Source organism: Argiope bruennichi, chromosome X2 (genome assembly GCF_947563725.1).
Source record: "Argiope bruennichi chromosome X2, qqArgBrue1.1, whole genome shotgun sequence".
Taxonomy (NCBI): domain Eukaryota; kingdom Metazoa; phylum Arthropoda; class Arachnida; order Araneae; family Araneidae; genus Argiope; species Argiope bruennichi.
The window spans coordinates 30,768,752-30,795,250 of record NC_079163.1 but is presented as its reverse complement, the minus strand read 5'-3'; the positions used below and the strand labels follow the sequence as shown (position 1 = coordinate 30,795,250).

The window sequence follows — 26,499 nt, the reverse complement described above, 5'->3', positions numbered from 1 at the left end:
AAAATAGAAAATAACCTAGGATTAGAAAATACGCAGGTTTATGTATGCGTACATGTACAAAGCTGCTTTTTTTTTTTTTTTAGTTCTAGGTACTTAAAAAGTGCTTAAAATACTTTTTGCAGCACTCACTAGGCGCCCTGAATATAAACAGAATATTTTTTTTTTATTGTGTCTAACAATATTTTTTTAGATTTAAGACTACTTTGGCGTGCGTAAGTTTTTTTTTTTTTCCCCTCTGATATTTTCGCGTTTTTTGAAGTGTATAATTAATCTCTATCATCTCATCCTGGGGGGGGGGGGATAAGGCCTGATGGATTTTTAAAAATTACTCGCTTTAAAAGGTTTTTCTTATAACTAATATTCTGTTTATAGCAAGAATCACAGTGACGTCGTAGTAAGACTTCGATTTCGGATCAGAGGGTCCCAGGTTCGAAATCCCGATTCTAGAGATGAACAAACCTTGTAAGCGGATCTATTACGCTAGTGTGGCGCGAAAATTTGGATCTGAAGTGCCAGCAGAGGCATCGTTCTAATCATCCGACCTTGGCTCAAAATTACTAGATACTTTCCAAAATTACAATCGTATTGTTTCAGAAAGGGATTTAAGTATAATTAATTATATGTTAATAAACTTTTTTTTTTTTTTTTGCTTAAATCGAAGAAAATCTTTTTACTAATTATAAGAAGCATGATCACTCTTTTTCTTACTTTTTTTTTTTTTTTTTTCGTTTACTAGCTTTCAAAAAATACTTCAACTTTCATATTAAACTGTCTCTGAACTGAAATGTTTCGCCCATTTGCGTCAATAACTTATATCTGCACACGAATTTTTCTCGGAAACGTAGCCGGAATGCATATATATTATAAATGCAAATCGCATGTTTATAAAGTATAATACAAACATAAATTCTTTGCTTACGCCATTTTTTTAATGTGTTTGAAACATTTTTATGAAATAAAACAAATTTTTGATTACAGATGATTTCTCTTTTCTCACAAACTTTATTTTGAAATTCATCATTTGAATTTGATAAAAAGTTGTCACTATAATCACATATTGAATAAAAAAATGTTTTAATCAAATTGAAAAATATTTAAGCCTCCAAAAATCAACTTTAGGTTTAAATTTTTTGGTCAAAAGCGTAATTTTCAATTTAAAAAAACATAAATAGAAAGCGTATTTTTGTTTTCAAGTATAAAAATGTGAAGTTAATGTTAATTTACAGTAATATACACACACCAATTTTACCATATAAAATTTATGAATTCCGGTACGGATTTTACACAAAATAAAGATTTATTGTTGATGGTTTCATTGACTTCTTATCTACCTTTTGATCAACAAATTTCATCTGAACTATGCGTAATGAAAGTTACTTAGTAAAACGGAAAGCGAATATTTTCCCCAGTATAAAAATTCAAAGTTTATAATGTTAACTTTCTATAAAATAAATTAAATCTATCATGCTATTTGAACATGTCTGAGAGAATCTAGAAAACTCCTTTTACCAGTGCGCATATTTTAAATTTTCAACCATTCCTTTAGGTTGATATAAATTATAGCTTATATGTACAGCAATAAATAAATGAATAAAGCATTATGGCATTTTGAAATAGTGAAAAATAGTGTTGTTTTGTGCGATGACAAATAATTACATTCAGCTGGGATTCATATAAGTTTCCCTTTACCTTTACCTTGAGATAATTGCCATATTTTTTCCCCCTTCTTTTTAAACACGTGAAAGTAGAGTAATCTATATGGTATTCTTTTGCCGGATATGAATGTAGTAAAGCCAGAAAATCAGTCAGCGGTAATCGACGAAACGGAAGTTTTTCCCGTGAAAGGCTGAAATACCGTTGTGGTTGCAGGTCAACTCGCAACTATAATTATTTGCACACAATTTTGATTATTGGAAAGAGGAAATAACAAGTAATGAAATTATAAATGGTGAATCTATTAGATTAGCTAAGTAAAAAGAACACTTATCTTTGTTAAAGAACACGATTCTAGATATTTTGATATTTCAGTTCCAAAAGTGGCATTATCATCAGTCCTAAAATTTATAAAAGAAAATTTAATTGATGAAAGCTCGTGGTTTGATGGTACCCCAACAAATACTAGAGCCTCTAATGGATCAATTTCAGTGTTAAAAATGCTTTACCCCCCCCCCCCCCCCAAAGAAGCAGCTGTTTGCTTCATTTAAACAATTTTTTTTATCGGAAAAATTCTGTTTACTTCTAATATCTAACTTCTGGATCTACTTTAGTTGATCTTTCTTTATTTGTACAATAAAAAGATATTTCAGAAAACCAGTTCTTGAGTATAATTAAACAGATATTTTTCTAGAGATTGATCTCAATGAGTTGTGTACAGACCAGGAACACCTCTTTGATATATACGTCAGGCGAATACGGCGAAGAGTCGGCAACAGAAACTCTTAACTTTTTCTGTGCAAAAGTACTAGCAATGACAAATCGAATTTCTTACTTTGCATTATTTGATCCACCCCTCAATAAGGGGGGGGGGGACCCTAGCTAAATATGTCATGAAAATTTACACACCTTTCATAGCGTACTATAAAATGATATCCAACATTCATTTATGTATCACAACGCATTTTTAAGATAATATAATGCTCCAGTATCGTGAAGATGAACATAAATCTATTGTTCAATAAACTCGGAGAAACGCTTTTATGGAACACCTTGGAAGTTTCTTTTCGTGCATGCTGTGCGATTCATTAATAACAAGGCTACAAGCATGCAGGCTTGAGAGCTAAGATGGTCTTTAAACCACCGTAAATTAATTTTGAGGAAGAGAATTTCAGAGATCTCACTGACTGACTGCAACAATAGTTACGAAAGCTGGTTACATTCAAATAAACAAGAGCTAGAGCTGATCGCTTTAACACAGTGGTTCTTAACCTTTTTAAGCCGCTACCCAAATTTGAGAAATATGCTCATGTCGCGACCCAAAAAAAAGTTAAAATTTTTTCATTGCTTTATTTTAGATCGTATTTTTAAAAAATCTTCAATCCTACGATGAAAATTTTTTTTAACTCACAATTTATTTTTTTAATAATAAAGATAAACAAAAGTACTTTTCGATCCAAGGAAAATTTAATTAATAATCAAGTGTTTTTAATAATTTTTATTGACCAAATTAAAATATATTTAACTTTTTGAAAATAATTGACATTTTAACTTATTCCTAAAAAAAAAAGTATCAATGCATATGTTAAGTCTTTTAAATTTTAAATGCAAGTCATACAGTTTTAATGAGAACCTTGTGCTTGAATACATTTTGAAAGATCTTCAAACCTCGGTTGAATGCTTGTCAAGGAGCACCTTATATCTATTTCAGGATTTAACTTGTTCCGGTAATTGTTTTTAATTACACACAGAGCCGAAAAACCAGCCTCACACATATATGTTGTTGCAAAGGGCAATAATACTTTTAGGGCTTCTTTAACAATTATTGGCTTTTCGGTTTTTAATTTTAACCAGAAAGCACATAAAGATTCAGTGTTTTTGTAGAAATTGTATCGAAGTGCTTGGTCACTTTGTATTTCTATTAATTGCTCTTGAAATTGATTAATATTAACAAATTCCTCATGCAAATCACTTACATCAAAATTAAATGGCATTCGAACCCAATTATATTTGAAAACATCGTCTGCAGGGAAATATTGATCAAAGTCTGCTATTAGTTTTTCTAAATGATTAATAATAATTTTCTGTATTTCAAAATCTGTGATATCAATATTATTGTCTTCAACAAGTAAATTAAGAGTCGGGAATGAAGCAAGTTTCTTTATTTCAACCTTATTTCTCCATAATTTGAGTTTATTTTTAAAACATGTAATTTTTTCAGTTAGTTCACATTCATTTTCGATTGTTGATATTTATTCAAGTCGTCATTTCTAAAATGTCTGAAATTTGTTGTATTACTAAATTTTTTGGTTCGACTCAGCACGACCCAAGAAATATGCTTCGCGACCCAATTTTGGGTCGCGACCCATAGGTTAAGAACCGCTGCTTTAACAGGAACTGGCGAAATAAGAGTTAAATTTTCTTTAGTACTCAGAACGATTACAGGATGGCCAACCGATCAGGAATCGTCAGTAAAAGATTTCCGATTTCCAAGAGGTCGGGAAAAGTCAGGATTTCCGCCGAAAGTTTGTTTGCTTTTTTTTTTTTTTTTTTTTTTTTTTTTCAGAACTGCAAGTTATTGACGTAATTAACGAAAATGGTTTTACGTACTGTGGGAAAACGTAGAATATTTAAAATCCAGCTGTTGTTACTGTTATGATTTTCAGATTTAATGGGTCTCTTTTGTTTAAAAAAGATATATATGGAGCTATTCCCTCTCCTTTTCTTCCTTCGAACGTCAAATCGATCATACCATGTGTTACAAGAGCGAAAGTATGAATTTTGGGTATTAATATTCGAAATTCATACTTTCGAATATTAATACTTTCGAATAGTTCCAACCCATTATTATAAATCCAAAACAATTTATTTTAATTAAATAAGTATTTTCAATAATAATTTTTTTTCCTCTTCTCGGAGATATTTTTGTTCGATTATGAAGTATCGGACGTTATTGCTATTATTTTCGTAAAACTTTTTTTTGTGTGTGTGTGTTTAATTTTAAACTTTATGAACACGGATTACAAAATTCTTCATACAAATGAATTTTATGGACGACATGAAATGGATGTTATTGCTAATATTTTCTTTTAACATGTTTTAAAATTTTATGTTCGTTTAAAATTTCCCATACATTCAACAAAAGGCTTTATAATTTAAAAATATTAAACACGAGAAATTAATTTAATACATTATAGGTATGCATGCATCTTGTAATTTTTTCAAAAAAATATTTTTAAAAAAAGAGAAAAGCGACATTTTTTCTATTAGGTTTAATGTATATGAAACTGCTACAAAAATTTACAAAATTAATTCATACTATCTTTTTTAAAATTTATACCTCTAAAACAGTCTTTTAATGCAGTAAAAAAAAAAAAAAAAAAAATAAGGACCAATTTTCCACTTTTTTCTCTATTTTACGGGTTAAGCATTTAGCCAACGTGCAATCTATTATTATAATTGGTGAACTAAAAGTCAATGCAATCTTGATTTCATTGAAGAATTTTTCTTGCTTTGATGCAGAGGTACCATTTTATATTCGTAAAAGAGGGTTGGGCTAGGACCGAACTTCATCATCGCTATATGTCGTCCTATCCATATCTGTATTTTTCGATATATCGTGTTACATTATTTATAGCTATTATAAGTTGTAAATTGCATGCTTTAACATATTGACTGATCAGAACTATTCCAAAATAAAAGAAAGTTTCAATTTATATAATAAAAATATTCGTTTTCTTTTGAATAAAATTATTTTGAAAATAATTGTGTTAAAACCCCTTTACTAAAGTGTGTCAATGCCAAAGCAATGTCTGCATGTTACAATTTATAATATTGCAGGGTTTTTTTGTTTCTTTTTTCAATATAATAATTTTTTAAATTTTATTCGTTTTACTTCTGGCTCAAAAACGAACTTCAGTTTCTTTCATTCTTCATAAGGGGAGAGAAAACAAAAATAAAGGAAAACGACTTAATAATGCCTTTAACAAGTAAAATTAAATAGTTTTAATAAATCCTGAATTCAAAATCTGAAGTCTTAAAAAATTAATTTTGTATATGAATTACATAAATTTTTATTCTTATTTTAATAGTATTAGTAGTAGATTTAATTTAAATATGCATTTAACAGTAAGGTATGTTATATAACTAAAATTAATCATTCCAATTTACTATTTCAAAACTCAAAAAGAGACAAAAAATAGTAATTCCGAAATGAGTAAAACATTAATAACAAAGGTTATGGAGGGTAAATTTTTTTACGGACGAATGATGCAATACATTAAAAAATTATAGAAAAAATCCGGATCATGGTCAAATAAAGGAAAAAAAAAATATGCCATTATATATTATAATTAATATAAACTCAATGAAAAAATAACCAACACTTAAGTGCAAAGCTGTGTTTCTGAGTAATAAAATTCCACCAAATTATCTTTTATTTCTAATTATTCGATCAACATTGTGGCATATTATAAAATTCGAAATGAAAAAATAAAAAATAGTTAAGATTGTAAAATCACTCTATAACATCTTTACATTGAAAATAATAATTTCAGATTTCTTAAGCCAGTTCAATACAGGAATTTTTAAATCTATTCAAAATACTGTGTATTTGAAAATAAAAAAGAACATGCATAAAAAAAAAGGAAAGAAAAGAAAACTCTTTTAAACTACTTGGAATTTGAAAAAAGCGCAACATGTAATCCAATCACATAAAGTGAAATAAATTAGTAACAAAATTTATTTATTTATTAAAAATAATCTTTATCTTACATAAAAATATATATAATAAAATTAGAAAAGAGCATTTTTTTAAAGATATAAAACAAGAAAAATTATACACTTTTAAAAATATGAAAGCGCAGTATAAGCATGTGGATTAAAAAGAAAAGAAGAAAATACACATTTTCCACCGATATGCAAAACAATGACTTGAAATCCCTCCCCCCCCCCCCCAAATCGTAAAATATTGCCTGGACTGATTTTCAGTAGTCATGCAAATTCGATCGATATCGAAATCTCGGACTTATCCAAAATTCGATAAGTATCGAAATACAACATATATCGAAAATTGGATAAGTATCGGCAAATCTGATATGTATAAAAAAAATGATAATTTGATAAGTATCGGAAGTTCGATCAAAACCGATCGAGAACTCAAAATAGTTTTGAAAGGAATTCAACAAGCAATGCAGGCAAAATCGGAGGTACAGTTGACAAAAGGTTTATTTGTACACTTCAATTTTGGAATATTATAGCAAAATAAAATAAGGTAACTAAGTTAAAATTGCAGAAATATATTCTAGTGAGGTAAAATAATAATAAAATATCAACAAAAAAACAATCACATAAACTTTAGTTGATTAATGAATAAAACTTTATAAAAACTATACAAAAAGAGTATTTGTACACTTACTTAGTGACAAATTTTAAACATAATTATAATTATTTTATAGAAATGTAATACTTTGTATGCATTCCATTGGCTTTTACAATTGCTTCAAGACGTCTTGGCATTGATTCTATTAAATTTTTGGTGGTTTCTTGATCTATTTCTTCCCAAGCTTCCATGAGTGCTTTTTTCATACTATTTTTACTTGTAATATTTTTTTTTATTTTTTTTGGACTTGAGCATCCAATAGCATCCACAAATTTTCAATTGAATTTATATCCGGGGATTGGGGTGGAGTTTCAAGGCGTCTTGGCGCATTATAAAGCAACCATGTTTTAGTAACTATCGCAGTGTGTTTTGGATCGTTATCTTGTTGGAATAAGAAAGTGTCACCGATACCCAATTTTCTAGCACTGTCTAATAAGTTATGCCGCAACACATCAATGTAACCTAAAGCTGTCATTTGTGTGTCAATAAAGTGTAATTTTCCAACACCGCCATGAGCTACACAGCCCCAAACCATCACATTTCCATCACCATGTTTCAGGGTCTGAAGTACATTTTTACTATCAAGGGCTGTTTTATTTTTTCGCCAGATTTTTTGGATACTAGGGGGTGAAAATATTTCAAACTTACTCTCATCGGAAAAAATAACCTTTTTCCAGAAGTCCATCGGTTTGTCTTAGTATTTCATAGCAAATTCTAGACGCTTCTTTCTATTTACTTCAGAGATCATTGGTTTTTTTTTTCTCGGAGTTCTGCCTTTTAAACCAGCACTATGTAACACATTTCTTATTGTCTAAGCGGTCATTCTAATGTTAGAAGATGCGAGAAGGTCATCTGCAATTTTCTGAGCAGAAATTTGTGGTTTTCTAATAGCTGCTTTAACAATACTTCGTTTATTTCTTGAAGTTAATTTACTCGGGCCGCCTGGCCTGCGTTCATTTTCAACGCGTCCAGTATTTTTATATTTTCTTACGATGTAACCAATAGTTGTAAAGGGTAACTTAACCATCTTTTGAATTTCGCGATAAGATTTTCCACTTTTATTAAGGTTAACAATATGAGTTCTCATGTCTAAAGAGACTTCTTTTGATTTCGTGGCCATATCTCAACTTTTCTCTGCGAGTGACCTTCACTGTTAAAAAAGATAACCTTCAATGTTTAAAAAATACAAACTGATTACACAAGCACTAAATTTACGTCGATAGCTCTCACATTATTAAAAAATCACAACACAAGAATAATTTTGGACTCTTTTTCCTTTATTCTGGCCATCATTGGTTAGCAGGCGCAGCCTTGCTACCGCACACACACTCGCTAACGCTACACTGAAGTGTTTTCCCCTTTGCCGCAAGAGGGCAGCACAGTGACAGGTCGGAACATACCGCCCGCCTTGACATAATGTTGTCAACACACACACACAAGGAAAAACTATGAAATATCACAATTCAATGCACAATGCTGAATAAAAACACACAAATTCAGATTTTAAACACTACACATTACAAGGTAATAACATTAATCACACAATAAAGAACACTAATATAAGATTACACATCAATAGGTAAAATACAAATTTTTGAAATGGCTCTTTTATAAACTCCAGATTGAGTTTTAACTTTTACAACTCTGACCCTTTTATCTTCACCCAGATAACAATCAATTATTCTACCTAATGCCCATTTTTGAGGGGGTAGGTTTTCATCTTTAAGAAGCACTAACTCATTGATTTTTACATTATCTTTTTCTACCTTCCACTTGGACCTCTGTTGCAAATTATTAAGATACTGTATATGCCATTTTCTCCAAAACATTTGAATTAATTTTGTCAGTTTTTTCCAATTGGATAATCGATTGTCTTTAACTTCGATTAAATTTGGCTCTACAACAGTATTTAAGGATCTGCCAATTAAGAAATGAGCAGGGGTTAACACGTCATACACATCGGTATCGGACGACAGAGGTGCAAGTGGTCTAGAATTTAGAATTCCTTCTATTTGCGTAATAACTGTTAGGAATTCTTCATAGCTCAGTTTGGAATTACCTAAAATGCGTTTGAAATGATATTTAAATGCTTTAACTCCACTTTCCCAGAGGCCACCAAAGTTAGGTGCTCTAGGTGGAATGAAGTTCCAATCAATTCCCTCTGTTGACAAATAACTAGCAAGACTATCGTCGGGTTTTACAACTAAATTGTATAACTTAGAAAGTTCCTTATTTGCTCCTATGAAGTTTGTGCCGTTATCTGAAAATAATTTCGAACATAAACCTCTTCGAGCCACAAATCTCTTTAAACACGCTATGAAGGCATCTGATGTTAAATCAGTGACCATCTCGAGGTGCACTGCCTTAGTAACTACGCATACAAATAAACAGACATACACATTATGATAAGTGCCCTTTCTTTGATGTTTATATTTCACAAGAAATGGGCCACAAAAATCTACTCCAGAGCAATTAAATGGGAAGTCAGGAGTCACTCTCTCTTTCGGTAAATCGCCCATCAATTGTTTAACTCCTATGGGTTTAACTCTGAAACACTTAATACAATCATGCACTACTTTCCTACACGTTGCCTTCCCTTGAACTGGCCAGAAACGTTGTCTGACATAATGTAGTAAAGCAGTAGGGCCTAAATGAAAATATCTTTTATGAAGGAATTCAATAATAAGCTTAGTTAATTTATGACCTTTAGGCAAAATAATTGGGAACTTACAGTTAAAATTTACATTACTATGTCTTATTCTGCCATTGACTCTTAGTAAACCAACCTCATCTAAAAAGGGGTTTAAACATTTGATCTTACTTTTGTCAAGAACAGGTTTATTTTTATTTAAACACCTTAACTCTTCTGAAAATTCCCTACTCTGGATTTCCTTTATTATGAAGGTTTCAGCCTTCCTAATTTCCTCTGTTGTCAAGGGACCCAGTCTCCTTTCAGTTGGACTTCTCAAGTTGTGGAGAAATCTGAAAACATAACTTATTACATGCAATATTTTAGTATAACTATTACTACAATTAAGAATATCAGTAACACATGAATTGTTCAATGTAGTAACTAAAACACTTTCACAGTCAACTTTTTTGAGTTCACAGTCTACATCGTCCTTTATCACAGAGTCAGAGATTTCTCTGCACGGATACTCATTGTTTTTTAGAAAGGCAGGGCCTTCCCACCACAAGTTACTCTCGAGCATTTTGGACGGATTTACACCACGACTGATAAGATCAGCTGGATTATCACCTGATGAAACATGTCTCCACTGCTCCTGACACGAAAGGTCTTGAAGTGTGGCTACACGGTTTGCCACGAAGGTTTTTAACTGGGACGTCTCTTTTTTAATCCATGACAGCACAATCATACTATCGCTCCAGTAATAGATATTGGACACTTTCAGTCGAAGAGCCGACTGGATACGCTGCATCAATTTCACCAGCAGCACAGAGCTCCAATCTCGGGATCGTGAGCTTCTTCAGTGGAGCCACTCTGGATTTACTGGCCACCATCTTGACAACAACCTCACCAGCAGGTGTTTGGGATTTGCAATACACAACAGCTCCAAAGGCAGCTTCAGATGCGTCGCTGAACCCATGAAGCTCTATAGCTTCGATGTCGGAAAATGGAAGAATACATCTGCTCACCTTGATGTTGTTAATGCACTGTAACTCGTTTGTAAACTTCTCCCATTCACTATGATTTTCAGGAGGAAGCTGATCATCCCATTGAAGATTCAGAAGCCACAATTTTTGTAGAAAGATTTTCGCTAGTGAAATCACAGGACCAAGGAGGCCCAGAGGGTCAAACAACTTGGCTATTGTGGATAGAACTGTTCGTTTAGTATGAACATCCGTTGAAGTTATGGACACCTTAAAACAAAAACAGTCATTAGTATGGTCCCACGTGACACCTAAAGTTTTGTTATCACAGTCTGCAAAGTCGTAGTTGCATCCAGAAGTGATAGACAACTGAGGATGATTGCCTCGCCATTTATGCAAGTTCATGCCAGCTCGTTTTAACATGGAAGTGAGCTGCTGTTGCATCTCTATGCATACGGGTAAAGTCTTAGCACCAGATAGCACATCGTCCACATAAAAATCTTTCTCAACAACGGGTGCTGCAAGGGGAAAATTGTGTCCCTCATCCCTTGCAATTTGAATTAGCGTTCGAGTAGCTAAAAATGGGGTACTAGTAGTACCGTAAGCAATTGTCGACAGTTCAAACGTTTTCACTGAACCATACTCACTGTCCTTCCAAAGTATTCTTTGTAGGTTTCGCTGACTGGGATGAATGTAAATCATCCTATACATTTTCTCAATGTCCGCAATAAATGCATATGGATGTTTGCGGAATCGCATCATAATTGAAATTAAGTCCTCCTGCACAATTCCCCCATTAATTTGCAAGCTATTGAATGAATTTCCATTCGTAGTTTCACTAGAGGCATTAAATACTACACGAAGCTTAGTGGTCATTTTCTCTGGTCTATATACTCCATGATGGGGCATGTAATACACTGTCTCTGGTTCTGTCTCATGCGTCACGTCTCTCATATGTCCCAACTTTTCATACTCATTAATAAATTCTTCATACAATTTTAAATAAGTTTTATCACGAGATAGTTTACTCCAAAGTGAATTTAATCTTTTTAATGCTATACTTTTAGACTCGCCTAAACAACTAGGTTCCTCTTTAAGTGGGATTGTGACTACATATTTTCCACTAGGCTCTTATAATGAGTTTTAACAAAATGTTCCTCAGCGATTTTTGCCTCATGGGATTTAGGGGTCTCTAACTCAACAGTTTCTAGTTCCCAGAATTTTTTCATGGTATTGTTTAAATCTTCATCAATAATTAACCCACAATGAATTTTTGGGGAATCAAATTCCATTACACTACCGCAAGCCAAAAATCCAAAAATACTATTTTGAAAAAACAACTCTGCATTTGATGAGTAGATCTTTTCTGGCCTCAACAAATGATAGAACGATTTAGCACCTAGGAGACAATCAACTTTTTGGGGAACCATAAAATTATCAGCCAAATTAATATTAGAAGGAATTTGTTCTTTAACACTTAAATATTTAATTGGGGTTAGCTCAGTGATTTTATCTACAACAAGAAACTCAAAATTTTGCTTAAAGCTCTTATTAGCATTTGAAATTTCAGCTTTAATAAATTTGGTAACAGTCATTGAGGAATTATTTAAACATGAAATTGTTACATTTATTTTTTCTTGTTTTAACCCTAATCTGTTTGCACACTCCGAAGTCATAATATCGGACTGACTTCCTACATCCAGCAACCCTCTAACACATTGCAGATTCCCAAATTTATCTCGAATATAAAATTTAGCCGTGCTTAACAATACAGTTCTCATTTGTTTATTTTCAACCGTACTCGTAGCTGAAAATGTCGATTGCACATTTTCATTAGTTGCGCAAGAAGTTGGATAAAAGGAATTAACTTCCGGGTTTAAAGTTGAACTTTCCCCTTTATTAACTATGGTACTAGTTTCGTTTTTACCACTCCCACTGAAATGATCAAACTCTCTGGGATAATGAAGTAACCTATTATGAGGTTTATTACAAAAGCAATTTCTTGCAGAACACTTTTTCACATTGCATATTGGTGAGAGGCATTTAAAACATAAGTTTTGGGATTTCACAAATGCAACTCTATCACTAACAGTTTTTGAAATTCCTGACATTTAAATATTGAGTGGTTGTTCTGGCACATAACGCATTTAGAATTAGTATTCGATAAGAACACTTTAGAAACATTTCTATTACGATTCTCAAAATTTCCTTTACCGAAATTCCTTTGCTCATTTCTATTCGTAACGAATGCGCGGGAAAACTCAGTTTTGGTTCCGGTTTTAGAAGCCACAAATAAATCACATTCTCTACTTAATTCCTGCACATTAAAAACAGATTCTCCTTGTTTAATACTGATATGACTTTTTAAATCTTGAGGAAGAGTGCTAAAAATCTGATCAGAAAACATTAACTCGCACAATTTAGAAAAATCATTCACATTACGAAGTTGAATGTAATACTCAAAAACAGATCTAACTCTTGAAGCAAATTGCACATAATTTTCTGTTGGCAATTTTACTGCACTTTTAAATTGTTTTAGACATTCTTGATAAGTTGGTTGGAATTGTTTTAAGACAATAGATTTAATTTTTTCATAGTCACTCAACTCTTCTTCTTTGATATAAACCATTAAATTGCCAATTCTATCCCCTAATAGATTTAATAGAATTTCCGCTTTAAATTTATCACTAACTGCTTTTGTTTTGAAAGCTTTTTCGAGCGAATTGAAAAAGAGATTAAAACATTCAGCATTTTTGGGAACAGGAATCGTCAAAACTTTGATACTCTTAATTAAATTCTCTAAACTAAAACTCTGTTCATTATCGTTAAGCTCACACGATGAGGATTTGAGTTTTAAAAGCTCTATTTCTTTCTCTACACGCAAAAGCGAAAGCCTTTCAATCTCCAATTTTTGTTCTAATGAACGCCTTTCGTTTTCGGCTTGATCCGAATTTTTACTTCTTTCGTCTGAAATCTCTAATTAAATTTTTCACAACCTCAATTCTTTGCTTATAAATGTCACTATTCTCAATTATACTTATCAAATCTACAACTTTAGCGGAAGATGCAAATTTAATATTTAATTCCGTACACAAACTCTTTAATTCGTCTTTCTTCAAACTAGACAAAGACATAATGAAAATTTAAGTAATTGAACACTTACCCACAATAATTATCCTTGAGAATTGGGACGAGAGAATACGCGAAAACACAGAGAACAGAAACAAAAAACACCACTCAAGCACAAGTTTCGTTTCCTAAGCCTACGCTAATCCACTTCGCATATTTTCACACACAAAAAAAAACGTAATCCATCGCTGATCGCTATTTCCACTCCTCCGAGACGGACCATATTATTACACAAGCACTAAATTTACGTCGATAGCTCTCACCTTATTAAAAAATCACAACACAAGAATAATTTTGGACTCTTTTTCCTTTATTCTGGCCATCATTGGTTAGCAGGCGCAGCCTTGCTACCGCACACACACTCGCTAACGCTACACGCTACACTGAAGTGTTTTCCCCTTTGCCGCAAGAGGGCAGCACAATGACAGGTCGGAACACAAACTAACCAAAAAATTAACTATAATTTGAAAAATTACATGAAATGATAGTAATACTTACCGGTGATATAGGTGTACAAATATACTTTTTGCAAGAAATTTTCCAAGTTTGTAAGATTTAAATTTTATTTTCAATTATTTCAAAATATTTTTTCCGTTTACTTAGAAATAAACAACTAACTCACGCTCACACGTCGCAATGAATAAAATAGCTGCTTATATGTTTCTAAAACTTAAAAAAAAAGTGGTGTACAAATAATCATTTTGCCTACTGTATAACGACATTTTTTTTTTAACTAAAAATTTATTCGAGCACGCTTGAGTGAGAAAAATGGAGTTGCGAATATAATTCTGGATCTAATATGAATTGATCCTTTTTGCTTTTATTTCTGAAGATGACTGCCCTTTGTTAAATGCTAAATATTCAACAACCTTCTGATAACCGCAATTATTTTTCCATAATGGTTTCATTCAGTTAAGGAACAAAAAACAGTTTATTCCAAAATGACATGTTTAAAACAAGTATTTTTATATATTAGAATGACAGTATTTATAGAGATATTAACAAAAATTATTATGAAACTGAAAAGAAATGAAAAGTAACAAAAATAAACACTGATAACCAACACAAAATCGTAAAAGCAAATTAATTGTGAATATCGATTGATCAATCATGATCATGATTTCGATAGATCGATATTTTTCGAAAACTGGCATAAAAAAATCGGTTTTTTAAAAAATACCGTTTTTTTCCCGATAAATCGAAAATCGGTACAGCTCTATTTGTAAACGATTTTTTTTTTGTTAGTAAAATTACTGTTCAGTTCTGATTGGCGTTTTATTAAACAGTATGGATAGGGAAGACTCCTCTGGAAAGAAACAAATCATTTCATGCTTAAGCACTGCGCCGATGTGCATATATTTTTGTACTGTATTTTTCCTAAGTAAATTTGATAAACAGTTCTAAGATATAACTGGTTAGTTAAAGTCAGCCTAGATGGGTATGTATCTTCTAGTGTTGGTTAGTATATTTGCGAAAAAAAAAAAGAAGGGTTTTACATAATTGAAGCTTATCTGAAATTCAGTAAGTGAAAATGTTTTTTGTTCTGAGAATGTTTTTTGTTCTTTTTTTTACATTGATTTTAGTTAAAAGAGTAGAACAATTTTTCAATTAAAGTTAAGAACATATTGTGCAACAATTAAAGAGAATTGAAATAAAACGACACAGTTCTGAAGATATTAGAAATATCTGAAAAATGTCTGGGAAATTTCTTTAAAAAAAACACACACCTGGAAATGTCTAGAAAATTCAAACAGCGGATATGTTGGCCACCCTGGACCAGAAAGAAACTGTAAAATTGTGAACAGAAATGTCGAAGCTCAGTAAGATTTAAAATAGTAAGATGGGTTCCCAAATCAAGATTGCTGGACAAAAAATGCCTTCCACTTTTTGAAACGAAATATCACATCTGCAATTTCAACGACGCGGAATTCAGTGAACACTTTTCAAGTTTGAAATAATTTTTATTTATATGGTTACAAGAAGTTTGTTATTGAAAAGTAGACTGGAAATATATGAAACTTTCAACAATAGATCTTTATTTTGTATAAAATCCATTATTTTACTGCTGCGTCGGGAAACCTAAATTTTTCATGACACATTTTTTTTTTTTTAATTGTAAATGAACATTCTAAACTTTACATCTTTATACTTGACAACATGTGGCCCATACTGAAAGACCTAAATAATTTTTTTGTCTAAAAACTTTTTTTTGTTATTGTTGTTAAACATGTGACCACAGTAACAATTTTTTTATCGAATTCAAATTTTGAATTAAAAAAAAAAGGTACGTGATACACCTTAATGTATATATATTTGTTTTGTCCATTTCGTCCAGTGTTTTGCATTTTTTATCTGATAAAATGACACCTTCCATTTGGGGAGTGTAATATCGTAATTATTCAATAAAGAGAATACTTGTAGTATTTGTTGATTATACTTACTTTTTGTTTCGAATCATAGTATCTTAGAATTATTTAATGCCAATTTATTAATCTGAGAATCAATAGTTGGTAGAGCCACTTTAAGAATTCAAATTTATTAACTGTAGTTCTTTCGTCTATGTCGAATCAAAATAAAGTGCTCATTTTGATTTGATTTCCGAATTACGTTGGAAGATGAAAATTTAATGATAAAAAATACATTTTTATTGCACGATAATTTGAATAATGCATATGCAGCGTGCATTTTTTTTAAAGCTCCTCATAGCACTTTCAAGTGCGTTTTATTGTAATAAATATTTTCATAATAAACATAGCATGTCTTGGCGGAATTGTAATGCGCTATGGTGAAAAACTAGAAAAGTTATAGCAATGTTTATCATCTTTTCTCCTATTTAATAACTGTACCGCCATCTATCGGACACCTTTGAAATTAAAAATATTGGAGCCATTGACAAGTTAAATCAATATACTCCACTTTTTTTTTTTTGTTGTTGTTGTGTGTGTGTGTGTCAAAGCTTTTGATATAATAATATTTTATACTCATAGTATATTTAATTAACATTAAGGACCAGGATCCAGGAATAGATTTTATTGGTAATCGAAAAAAAGTATTATTTCGGAATTTAATTCACTAGGTAAGAATGCTGCACGGATTTTTTGCCAATCTCTGCCAAATCGTGCCAAACAGTAAACTGTTCAAATATCAAAAAAAAAATATATATATTGTTAGGTTACCATATTTGTCAATTTATCGCTTATAAAGTATTACTACCATTACGGATAAGTGAAGAATAGTGTGCTCCCGAGTTTGTCGACAATATTGCAACCCATCGGAACGCTCTTCTAGCAACCCTAATGCTGTTTTGTTTACTACTTTTTGTAGTGGTTGAGTTGTATTTAAACTACAACTATATTATGAAAAATGTTAAATTTAAAATATTAAAAAAATATCGATTAACGATTTTAATTTTGTTCTTTATTATAATTAAAAGTTTATTAAATAAAGAAAGTTAAGCTTATAATTAAAAGTTATTTTCTTCTTTTTTTTTTTTTTTAATGTGAATACGAACAGAAAATATTTATTCTCTTGCAATTTTTAATTGTCAGTTTGCGCTTTAAAAAATCGTCTGCATTCTCACTTTAAAAGGCAGCTGCAATGGAATTCTTCGCAGTTCTCGTAATTTTTTTGTTGTTTTTAACGTTTGGTTTCCTTTATAATTTGTTATGTCGGGAATATTTCGAACCTGTAGAATGGATGAAGGGTGAGTGGAATATATTTTTTTACGAGTTCATGAATTGGGAAAAGGATGTTTATTTGAAATTTTGTATGGAGATTGTTCCGATTGCTTCTTTCTTTTCTTTTGGTTATGTATACTGTTTCTGTTATCAACACAGTCCTTATGTTCAATGTGCTAGCGAAGCCGTAGGATGTTTTTTTAAGTTAAAAAATTCTGCCCGGTGCTTTTTACAGATGCCGAAGCTATCGCATGCTCTAACTTTTGCTCTGCCCCCAACAGACCGGCGCAGCCGATCTGAAAAAATAAATAAATAATTCTTAGCAGTAAAAAATCACAATTATATTCGGCATCTGTAGAAGGCACCGGGCAGTATGGGAAAAAAAACTAAAAAAATAATACTTATCAGTAAAAAGTCCTAATTATATGGCGGGAAATGGTAACCGTAACTGCTCCGCGGAAGTATTTGTTTATTTTGTCCTCCTACTTTATTGGCGACTTGGCATTGTTGGCGCAGCAGGGGGCACACTATAATACACTTTTACCAATATTACATTAAATTTCATCCTTTTCAGTCATTTGGCAAGAAAATATTTTGAATTCCTGGTACAGTTCTAGGGACGGGTACCATTTGGCGATTTGCAGCCAAATTTTTCTCGCCAAAGCCAGCGGACGCAGTAATCTTCAGAATTGTGTTTCTCAATATTATGACTATTTTCAAGAGATTTTTTTCTGAAGATTACAGCGTCCATGGGGTTATGGCAGGAGAAAAATTTTTCATGAAGTATACAAAAAGAACTATTTATAAAAATTAAAAATAATTAGTATAAAAAGTATAATAAAAATTAAAAATAAAAGTTTCTCAATACTATTTACAAAAATTAAAAATAATTAAAAATTGCACAATTTGAACAGTGTTAAATTTAAAAAAATGCACAAAAATAAAAATACAATTTTTTTCAACTCACCCGATGTAACCATGTGAATTTCGTCGGTATGGCAGCTATTACTCCTTTTCAATTTCTTTGTCAGGCGGGTACACTTTTATGATTGATTCAAAGAACTGCCGGGTAATCGATTTAACCCCGGAGCGGTGACACCGCCTCCAAATATATTCTGCTAAATAGCCGTCCATACCGTCTTTCACTTTTCTCGTTCCTTTTAGAGATCTCTTGCATGCTCCCCAAGTCCCCTCGATTGAATTCGTGTGGGCACCTGTATCCGGGTCATTAAATGTTAGACTATGATTGACTGTGAGGTGCACAAATGCCTCGTCTGAAAGACAATCGTACGCCTTCCAGCAGTCAGACATTACTGTGGAACCCGGAATAACCCATTCTTTCAGTACCGAAATCAAAGTTTCACGTGTTCGATCCGGTACCACAACCATAAAACATTTGTTCGAATACCTTTCAACACCCCCAAAAACCCATGCACCCTCAACCCTCTTTCCCTTATTAAACTTTCGTTTCCCAAATTTTGATTCGTCAATCTCAACAATTTTACCCGGCCCCCCAAGTGTAACACTTTCATTCACAAGCATGCAAACACATACCTCCCTACAAAAACTCATCCAGTCTGTCGTGGTTTGCCTGGCGATATCGGCCTCTTCCGTAATAAATGAATGGGTACAACCCTTCACCCACATGGCCGTCGCCAATAAAACTTTCGACAGATCCATCCGAGAATTTTCAAACCATGAATTAGCCCGAATACTTAATTTGCAATAATGCCCTTCCCTTCTACAAACCCAATTAACCCCATCTCCCCGATCTTTCCGTTCTGTTAAAATCATATCCTGCCCGCATTCAGCACACTTCCGTCCATCAGCAATTAAACCCATTTTCATGCACCATTCAACACACGCTTTCGCTCCCAAACGTTCTAAATCGAAAAAAAACCTCAAATTAAGGGATTCCTCATATGTCACATTCATACCAGCTATATTGCACCACAAGAAAAATCGAAGAAAGTAAGAAAAAAAATACTTAACAAGACTTGGGGAGCAGAAGAAATCAGAATAAATCCAATCTTCGGAAAGATTTCCCACGAAAAGCTGCCACCACAAGAGAAATCGAAGAGAGAAATGAAAAAATACGGTACAAGACTTGAGGAGCAGCAGAAATTAAAAATTCCCCGCGAAACGCTGCATTTATACCTAATTGGTTGAAATTCAAAGTCAATTCAAACCTGATTAGTTAATAATTACATCACCGATATCGCCCCATTCATCACCGACATCACCGCATTCTCTTAAAAGGGTTGCCATACATTGGAAGCGTAGAGGGGTTGCCATATTGGCGACTTTAGCTTTAAAATTTGGCGGTACCCGTCTCTAGAATTTAGCCGAATTCCTTTCGAATGTGACTCGATAATGGTGAAATTTGAATCGTTAAATAAGTAATTATTCGCACTTAACAAAAACTTCATTTGAATTGGCCGAGCTCTTATTTCTGTACACGCACATTATTGCATAGACTGGAATGCAATGAATGTTTCAAGGTTTATTATTACTTTTTTTAGACTTTTTTTATTACACTTTCCAAATAGATTACTCCTTCATTAACGTCAAACTCCTCATTCACGCCAATATTTTTATAGTAACGATAATTCCAAAGATATACTACTATTTTATGTATTTTATAAACATTTAAATGAAAGCTACATATGCCATAATATGTTCTATAATATTTACGTTTAAATACAGTTTTCAATAACTAAGTATATGAACATATCATTTTCTGTTTAATAGAGTTAATTGATTTGGCAGGTGAAGGAAGCATATATATAATATAATGTATAATTTTTGTTTGAGTTTTCAAAATATTTTGAGCTATTGGTTTTGATTTGAAAATTGGTGAATATTAATTAGTAGCATAATACATTTAATAGCACTAATTTCAAATATTGTAGTTTTTTTAAAAAATGAATTAACTTTCAACTTTGTGGGTGCAGAGTTTTTAAGAGTAATTAATATTGCACATTTTTATTTAAATTAAACTCATTTATTGATGCTGGGTTGCAAAAATTACTTCACATTCTGGCTTTGAATAGTTCATATTTGAATATAAAACTCAACTTTGCCTAAATGTTAATTTGTGAACTAACAATTTTGTTAAAAAAATATTATGAAAACATTTTCAGAAAACCTCCTTTTTTCCTTTTTTTTTTTTTTTTTACTTTCTCATATACGAAGTGTAGAGAACATATTATATTCACCTATCGATTTGAACTTGAGATTTTGATGAATTTCCTTGTTTTAGACTTCCCTGAATTCGAAAAACAAATTTTGGGCATTACATTTGCCTGTCTGTGATAAAGATAACTCAGAAACACTTTGAAGTAGACATATGAAATTTAGTTATGTGTTCCACATACTAATTTTTTTCCTATCAAATTTCAAGCTAATCCATTCAGAGGAAGTCTGTCCGAATGTAGGTTAACACGGTAACTACAAAATGAAGAGAGATAGATGGATAAAATTTGATTTACATATTCATCTGCTATATTATTGGCACCTATCAAATGTTGAGCCAAATCCAACTATGAATTCACTGTCTGCTAGTCTATAATTTTGGAAGCGTATAAGTGTGATAACTCAAAAACCAAATGACTTAAATATATCAAATTCAGCATGTGATTTTGTGATTGCAATTGTAGTTCTCTGTGAAATTTTGATTTCAATTAGTCAGGGAAAAAATTACCTAAAACACAAATTTGGTTTTTGGAGGCTACTGTGTGCCAGAGATCAATCGTAAAAAAACTCACCAACGATCGCTCAATGGATTCAATAAAAATGCTAAATTTATGCCAAAGATTAATATTTTGCAACTAATGTATGCTAATGCAATCCACTACCTTCTTGACCTTAGTCAAGATCCACAATTCTTTGTGGTGGTGGGGTGGGGATAATCGCTTTATTAGAGAGTATGCAAGAAAGTTCTTGGGAGACCATACCCAGTGCTTTTTTTTTTAATCAGTTCTTCTGTTAATTTGTTAATCAGTTAATTTGCAAAAGAAGAGGAGATGCGAGTTCTTCTTTCTCCTTTAATAATAATTTTTTCATCTCATTATGATTGGAAAGGAAAATAAAGTATTTCAGTACAGATATGCAATAATAAATTTTTGAATTATTGCTTGCTTTCAGCAAAATTTATATTTCTACGATTAGACTATGTTCACAGTGACCAGACCAAACAGTCCTGTTTTTAACATTTATCCTTTAATTGAAATAATTAATAAATTATCCTTTGATTGAAATAATTAATAACATTAAATAAACATTTTTTTACTTATAAGTAATTACTTCACATTAAAATTTTAAAAATAATTTCTAAAATTTTTTAAAATCATCTTCTGAAGGATTCTTTCTAGCTTTTAATGTACAAAGCATATGGTAGCCCTATTTTATTGTATATACTAGCTCAATATTATAATTCTTTTGAATACTATTAATTAGCATTATATATGTATAAGTTCTGTCATCTTAAAGTCAATGCAGTGACCAAACATACTTTATTAAGTGGGGACTTGATTGGTTTTGATTCTTTGATCAATTTTCTTATTAGTACCTTAATGAAAATTGAAAACTTGTTTTGATTTTAAAATATCAGGCCTTCAAAGCCAGATATGAAAAATGTCATATTCTTTTGAACTCGTTAAATAGTTTTTTTTTTTTATTAAACTTATTTTGTTAGTTTTGAATATTTTGATATATTTATTTTCTGATTTGCAGATACTGAATGTTATTCATAAGTTGTCTAAAGTTCCTGTCTCTGTGGATCTTCTGCAGGTACAGTGTGATTTTTTTTTTCAAACATTATCTTGATTACATATCATTTTAGTTTTACTAAAATTTGCATTAGTATTCATGTCAGCGTTCAGGAACAATTTGTGGCATACCAGAAATCTACATGGAGAAAAATATAAGCTGTTAAAATAACATATTATGAGACAATAAATGTTTTAAATGAGAATCAGTATCTGTAAGTACAGGTGGATTAAGTATATTGAAAATCTCCTGATGCTGAATTTCTTTGGGACAATTTGAAAATATCATATATGTGTACTTAAAAAGTTGGATTTGCATGTAATTACATTTTAAAATATTTTTTTGAATGTTCTAAGTAATTATATTTTTACTTATGATGATTATATATGATTATGATAATTATATTTTTTCTTCCTTCATATTTCATATTTTCTATAATTCTAATTCCATCAAATATTTAAAATATTTTAGATGTATAAATTCATAAGAGTGGATAAAGCATTAAGATCTTTGATCATGATGCTTATTTGAAATAATGTAATAATTTTTAAACATTGAAACAATTATTTTTCAGTTTTTGAAATACTCCGTGCACAGTGCCTCAAAAGAATAAAAATTAAAACTAGTTTGTAAGCAAATCAAGTTCTCATGTTATTAATTTAATTGTTCTTTTTCCACTTAAATAATGCCATACTATTTAGCTTGCCTTTTAACCTCTGAAATTATTCAGTAGTATTTGACTCTTTTCCAAGGCAGTAAATATCTTGATTTTACTTTAGAATATTAAAATCCATTTTAAGAGCATATTTTTAGAATAATACACATTTCAAAATACATTTTCATCAAATTGTAATCAATTGTCAGTAATAGAAGATTTAAACTGATAATTTATTTCTGATTCTTTTTAATTTAAAATTATACCGAGGAGAATAATTCAGGTATGCTTTCTCAATAATGTTTCAGATATGCTTCTGTATAAAAACAAATTTCACCATGTATTTGTTACCTAATTTTTATTGAATTAAATATACGGAAATAACTCGGTAATCAATATCAATCATTAAAAAGAAAAGAAAAATAGAGCACTGATTCAAAAACCTACCTTTTCATGATATGCATTCCAGGAAGCAAGTTTTCAGTAGTGTAAAGATATATATTTTATATTAAATGATTAATGATGAAAATTGTAGTAAAATAATTTAAAATCCAACATTTTGTTTAAAAAAAACTGTATGATAGCATCTAACTTGAATATAAGAACAGTTTTGTGAAATATACACAGTTTCTTTTCCTTGCAAGAAAATTTCTTTTGTAGGATGGTTTCTTTTTCTAGCCTCATAAAATGAAATCTGCTTACATGGAATTAATGTGGCACCAATTTCTCTGATCAAGGCATTTTATATTTGTTTAGCTTGGGGGAGTTTGAAGAGTAACTAAAGCTTTCATGATATCAAAAAGAATTGTTCTTTATTTCATGATCTCTGGCATGTGCCTTGTCTTCTTATCTGTTCCATCTTCAAATAGTTTTGTCTTAAATCGCTGCTCTATTAACATCATAGCTTTAAATGCTTGTAATGTTTATGATATCTGAGATGATGTATAGAGTGCATGAAATGTTTCCCTGTATAATATGTAAATTTTTTAAGGCAAATTTTTTTCTTTCTAGTATTCTTAATCTTAGAATTTTAGTTCACAGATATTATGGTATCTTAAGCAATTAAAATTTTACTAAAATTCAGTATGGAAATGAAGGTATGAGAGCTTGCAAATACCCAAAAAATTTAGTGTCTCGGACACTCAAGGTATACATACTTATGTTTGTATTGACAGCTGATCCATAGTTATCACTCACAGTTTTCCTAGTAAAGTTTTTCCTCATGCATTTGATATTAAACTAATGAAGCTTATAACATCTAGTCTATTAAATTTATTTGCGGTTCTGTTTTAAATATTTATAGTTTACACTAATTAAAAAAAAAACATTTGCTTTATTTGAGATTGATTACTATAATACAGAATTATCCTACCAGTAAAATCTTTTCCTTGTGGCAGGTAAGATATAGATTAATATTCCAACTTCCTTTATTGAAAGACTTTGACTTGTAGTGGGATTAACCATTTCATTTCATATCTTGTCTCATTGGAAAATGACCTCAAATATGGATGTTTGAAGAATACAATGGCTCTTCAAGCATATTAATCACTTCATCCAAATGAATTTTAAATTATACTATGCATGTTTAATTGTGCTTTATTATAGCTTTAGATTACAATGTGTTTTTTAATTTTCTCTAAAATAATGGTTGAATTGGCACTGCCAATTTAATTATATTAGATTTACATAATCTATTATTTTATATTATCTGACAAAGTCATTGAGAAACAGTTGCTCTTATCATAATGTATGCAGGGGGGGGGAAGAAAGATATGTTAAATCTTACATAAAGACAATGGGTTCAGACATTATTGAAGTATATTACATTTTTTAATAAGATTCCACTTGCGTTCTGTTTATTTTGCAATCAATTGTAACATTTAAAAATTTTGATATGATGCAATATAAAACTTTAAGAAAGAAATTTGCTAGCACTTAAAATTGCTATTGCAATTAAAATAAATTTTTGTTTACATTATTATACATTTGACCCTTTCAGAGTTTATGTTTTTACTTAAAAAATGTTCCAAGTAGGTATTATTAAAATCTACCAGTTTAAAATTTTTTTCTAAAATTGAAAATTGTAATTATTTATAGGACACAGGTATTGGGAAAGTTATACGAAGTCTGGCTAAAAAATCTGGTAAAGTTGGAGTAAAAGCCACATCTGTTTTGCATAATTGGCGAGAGGTTGTATCATCAACTCAGAAATCACCTGATAATTCTTCCAAAGTTGTTCATTCAAAGCATAATTCAAATAAAGCTGAAAGAAAAGAAGAAAGAGTTGATACTGAGAAGTCTCATAAGAAATCTACATCTTCTCATGAAAGACAGAGTTCTAGAGATAAAAAATCTTCTAATTCCAGTAGCAAGCAGTATCCAAGTACGAATGAACACTCTTCCAAAAATTATAATAATCATGTGTTAAATAACACTGATGATTCAGATTATGCGTCATATCACCATGATCTAAATTCTACTTTTAAGCATTCAAATACAGATGAAAGTGATGCTGAAGCATCATCTGTTGCTGATTCATCATATTCTGGAAAACGAAAATCATTCGAAACATCGCCTTCAAATACTGAAAACCATGCTTCTGAAGCAAAACGACTTAAAACAAATCTTAGTTTCTCTCCTTCAGACTCTAGTCACTACAAAAATGGATCAGAGAAACAATCAAATCATAGTTCCCATAAGAAAAAGGACAAAGAAAAGAAATCTCATAACTCTGGGATCCAAAGTAATACTAAACCATCTCATAATTCACACTCACATAATAGTGTATCTAAAAATTCTGAGATCGAGAAACATGTATCAAAAAAGCCCAAAAAGAACAAAGATAGTGAGAAAAAGAGTCATTCAGAAGTAAAAAAAGCCCTCAAGATTAAACCAACAGAATCTTTCACTTCTTCAGAAGCAAGATTTGAAGACTGCTTAAATTTTAGTGACATAGTTCCTGTCAAGAAAAAGAAGAGCTCTAAAACTTCTGATAAGAAAGAAAAACAGAAAGAGAATTCTAATAAAAAGGTTGGAATTGAAAACTCCAAACCAAGAGAAAGTGTTAGTAAATCATCTACAAAACTTTCAATAACATCTTCAACTACAAAAATTCCTGAGCTGGATAAAAATTCTCTTCCATCTTTGCTGTCAGATTCGGCCCAAAAATCTGTAAGTAATGAAATTAGTTTTTAACTTTTTCTCATGTTCAGTATTTTTTTTTTACTTTTTTACTCTGTTTTTCAGTAAATGTAGCTTGTATAAATGCAACAAAGTACAGTAAAACTCTATCTATATGGATGATTTAATAAAAGCCAGAAATTAAAAGAAAAAAGGCACCATGCATAGAAAAAACTTCATTTTAAATTCAAGAAATTTAGTTTAGCAATCATAAGAACAGAACAGAATAATATACTACCGAAAACTCTAGATACTGCAAAATTTACATTGAAAACAAACACACACACACACACACACACACACACACAAATTAAGCTTGAAGTTTCATACATACATGAGCTTTAGAAGTAGATATGAACTGTGCAATATGCATGCACTGTATATTCTTAACCATAACCTTCTTTAGTTAAGAATGAATATGTTAAGACTACAGGTTACACTGA

The 26,499-nt window shown here is 31.1% G+C and overlaps 1 protein-coding gene across 1 annotated transcript in view; it reads left to right on the top strand.

Annotated features, from left to right (window-relative positions):
- The window catches only part of LOC129960637 (transcription elongation factor B polypeptide 3-like), a 62,198-nt gene that overhangs the window by 15,695 nt on the left and 20,004 nt on the right, over positions 1–26,499 (top strand). The window contains exons 2-3 of the mRNA XM_056074186.1: positions 22,186–22,242; positions 24,974–26,047. Coding sequence (XP_055930161.1) covers positions 22,186–22,242; positions 24,974–26,047 — 1,131 coding nt within the window. The remainder of the gene's footprint in view (positions 1–22,185; positions 22,243–24,973; positions 26,048–26,499) is intronic.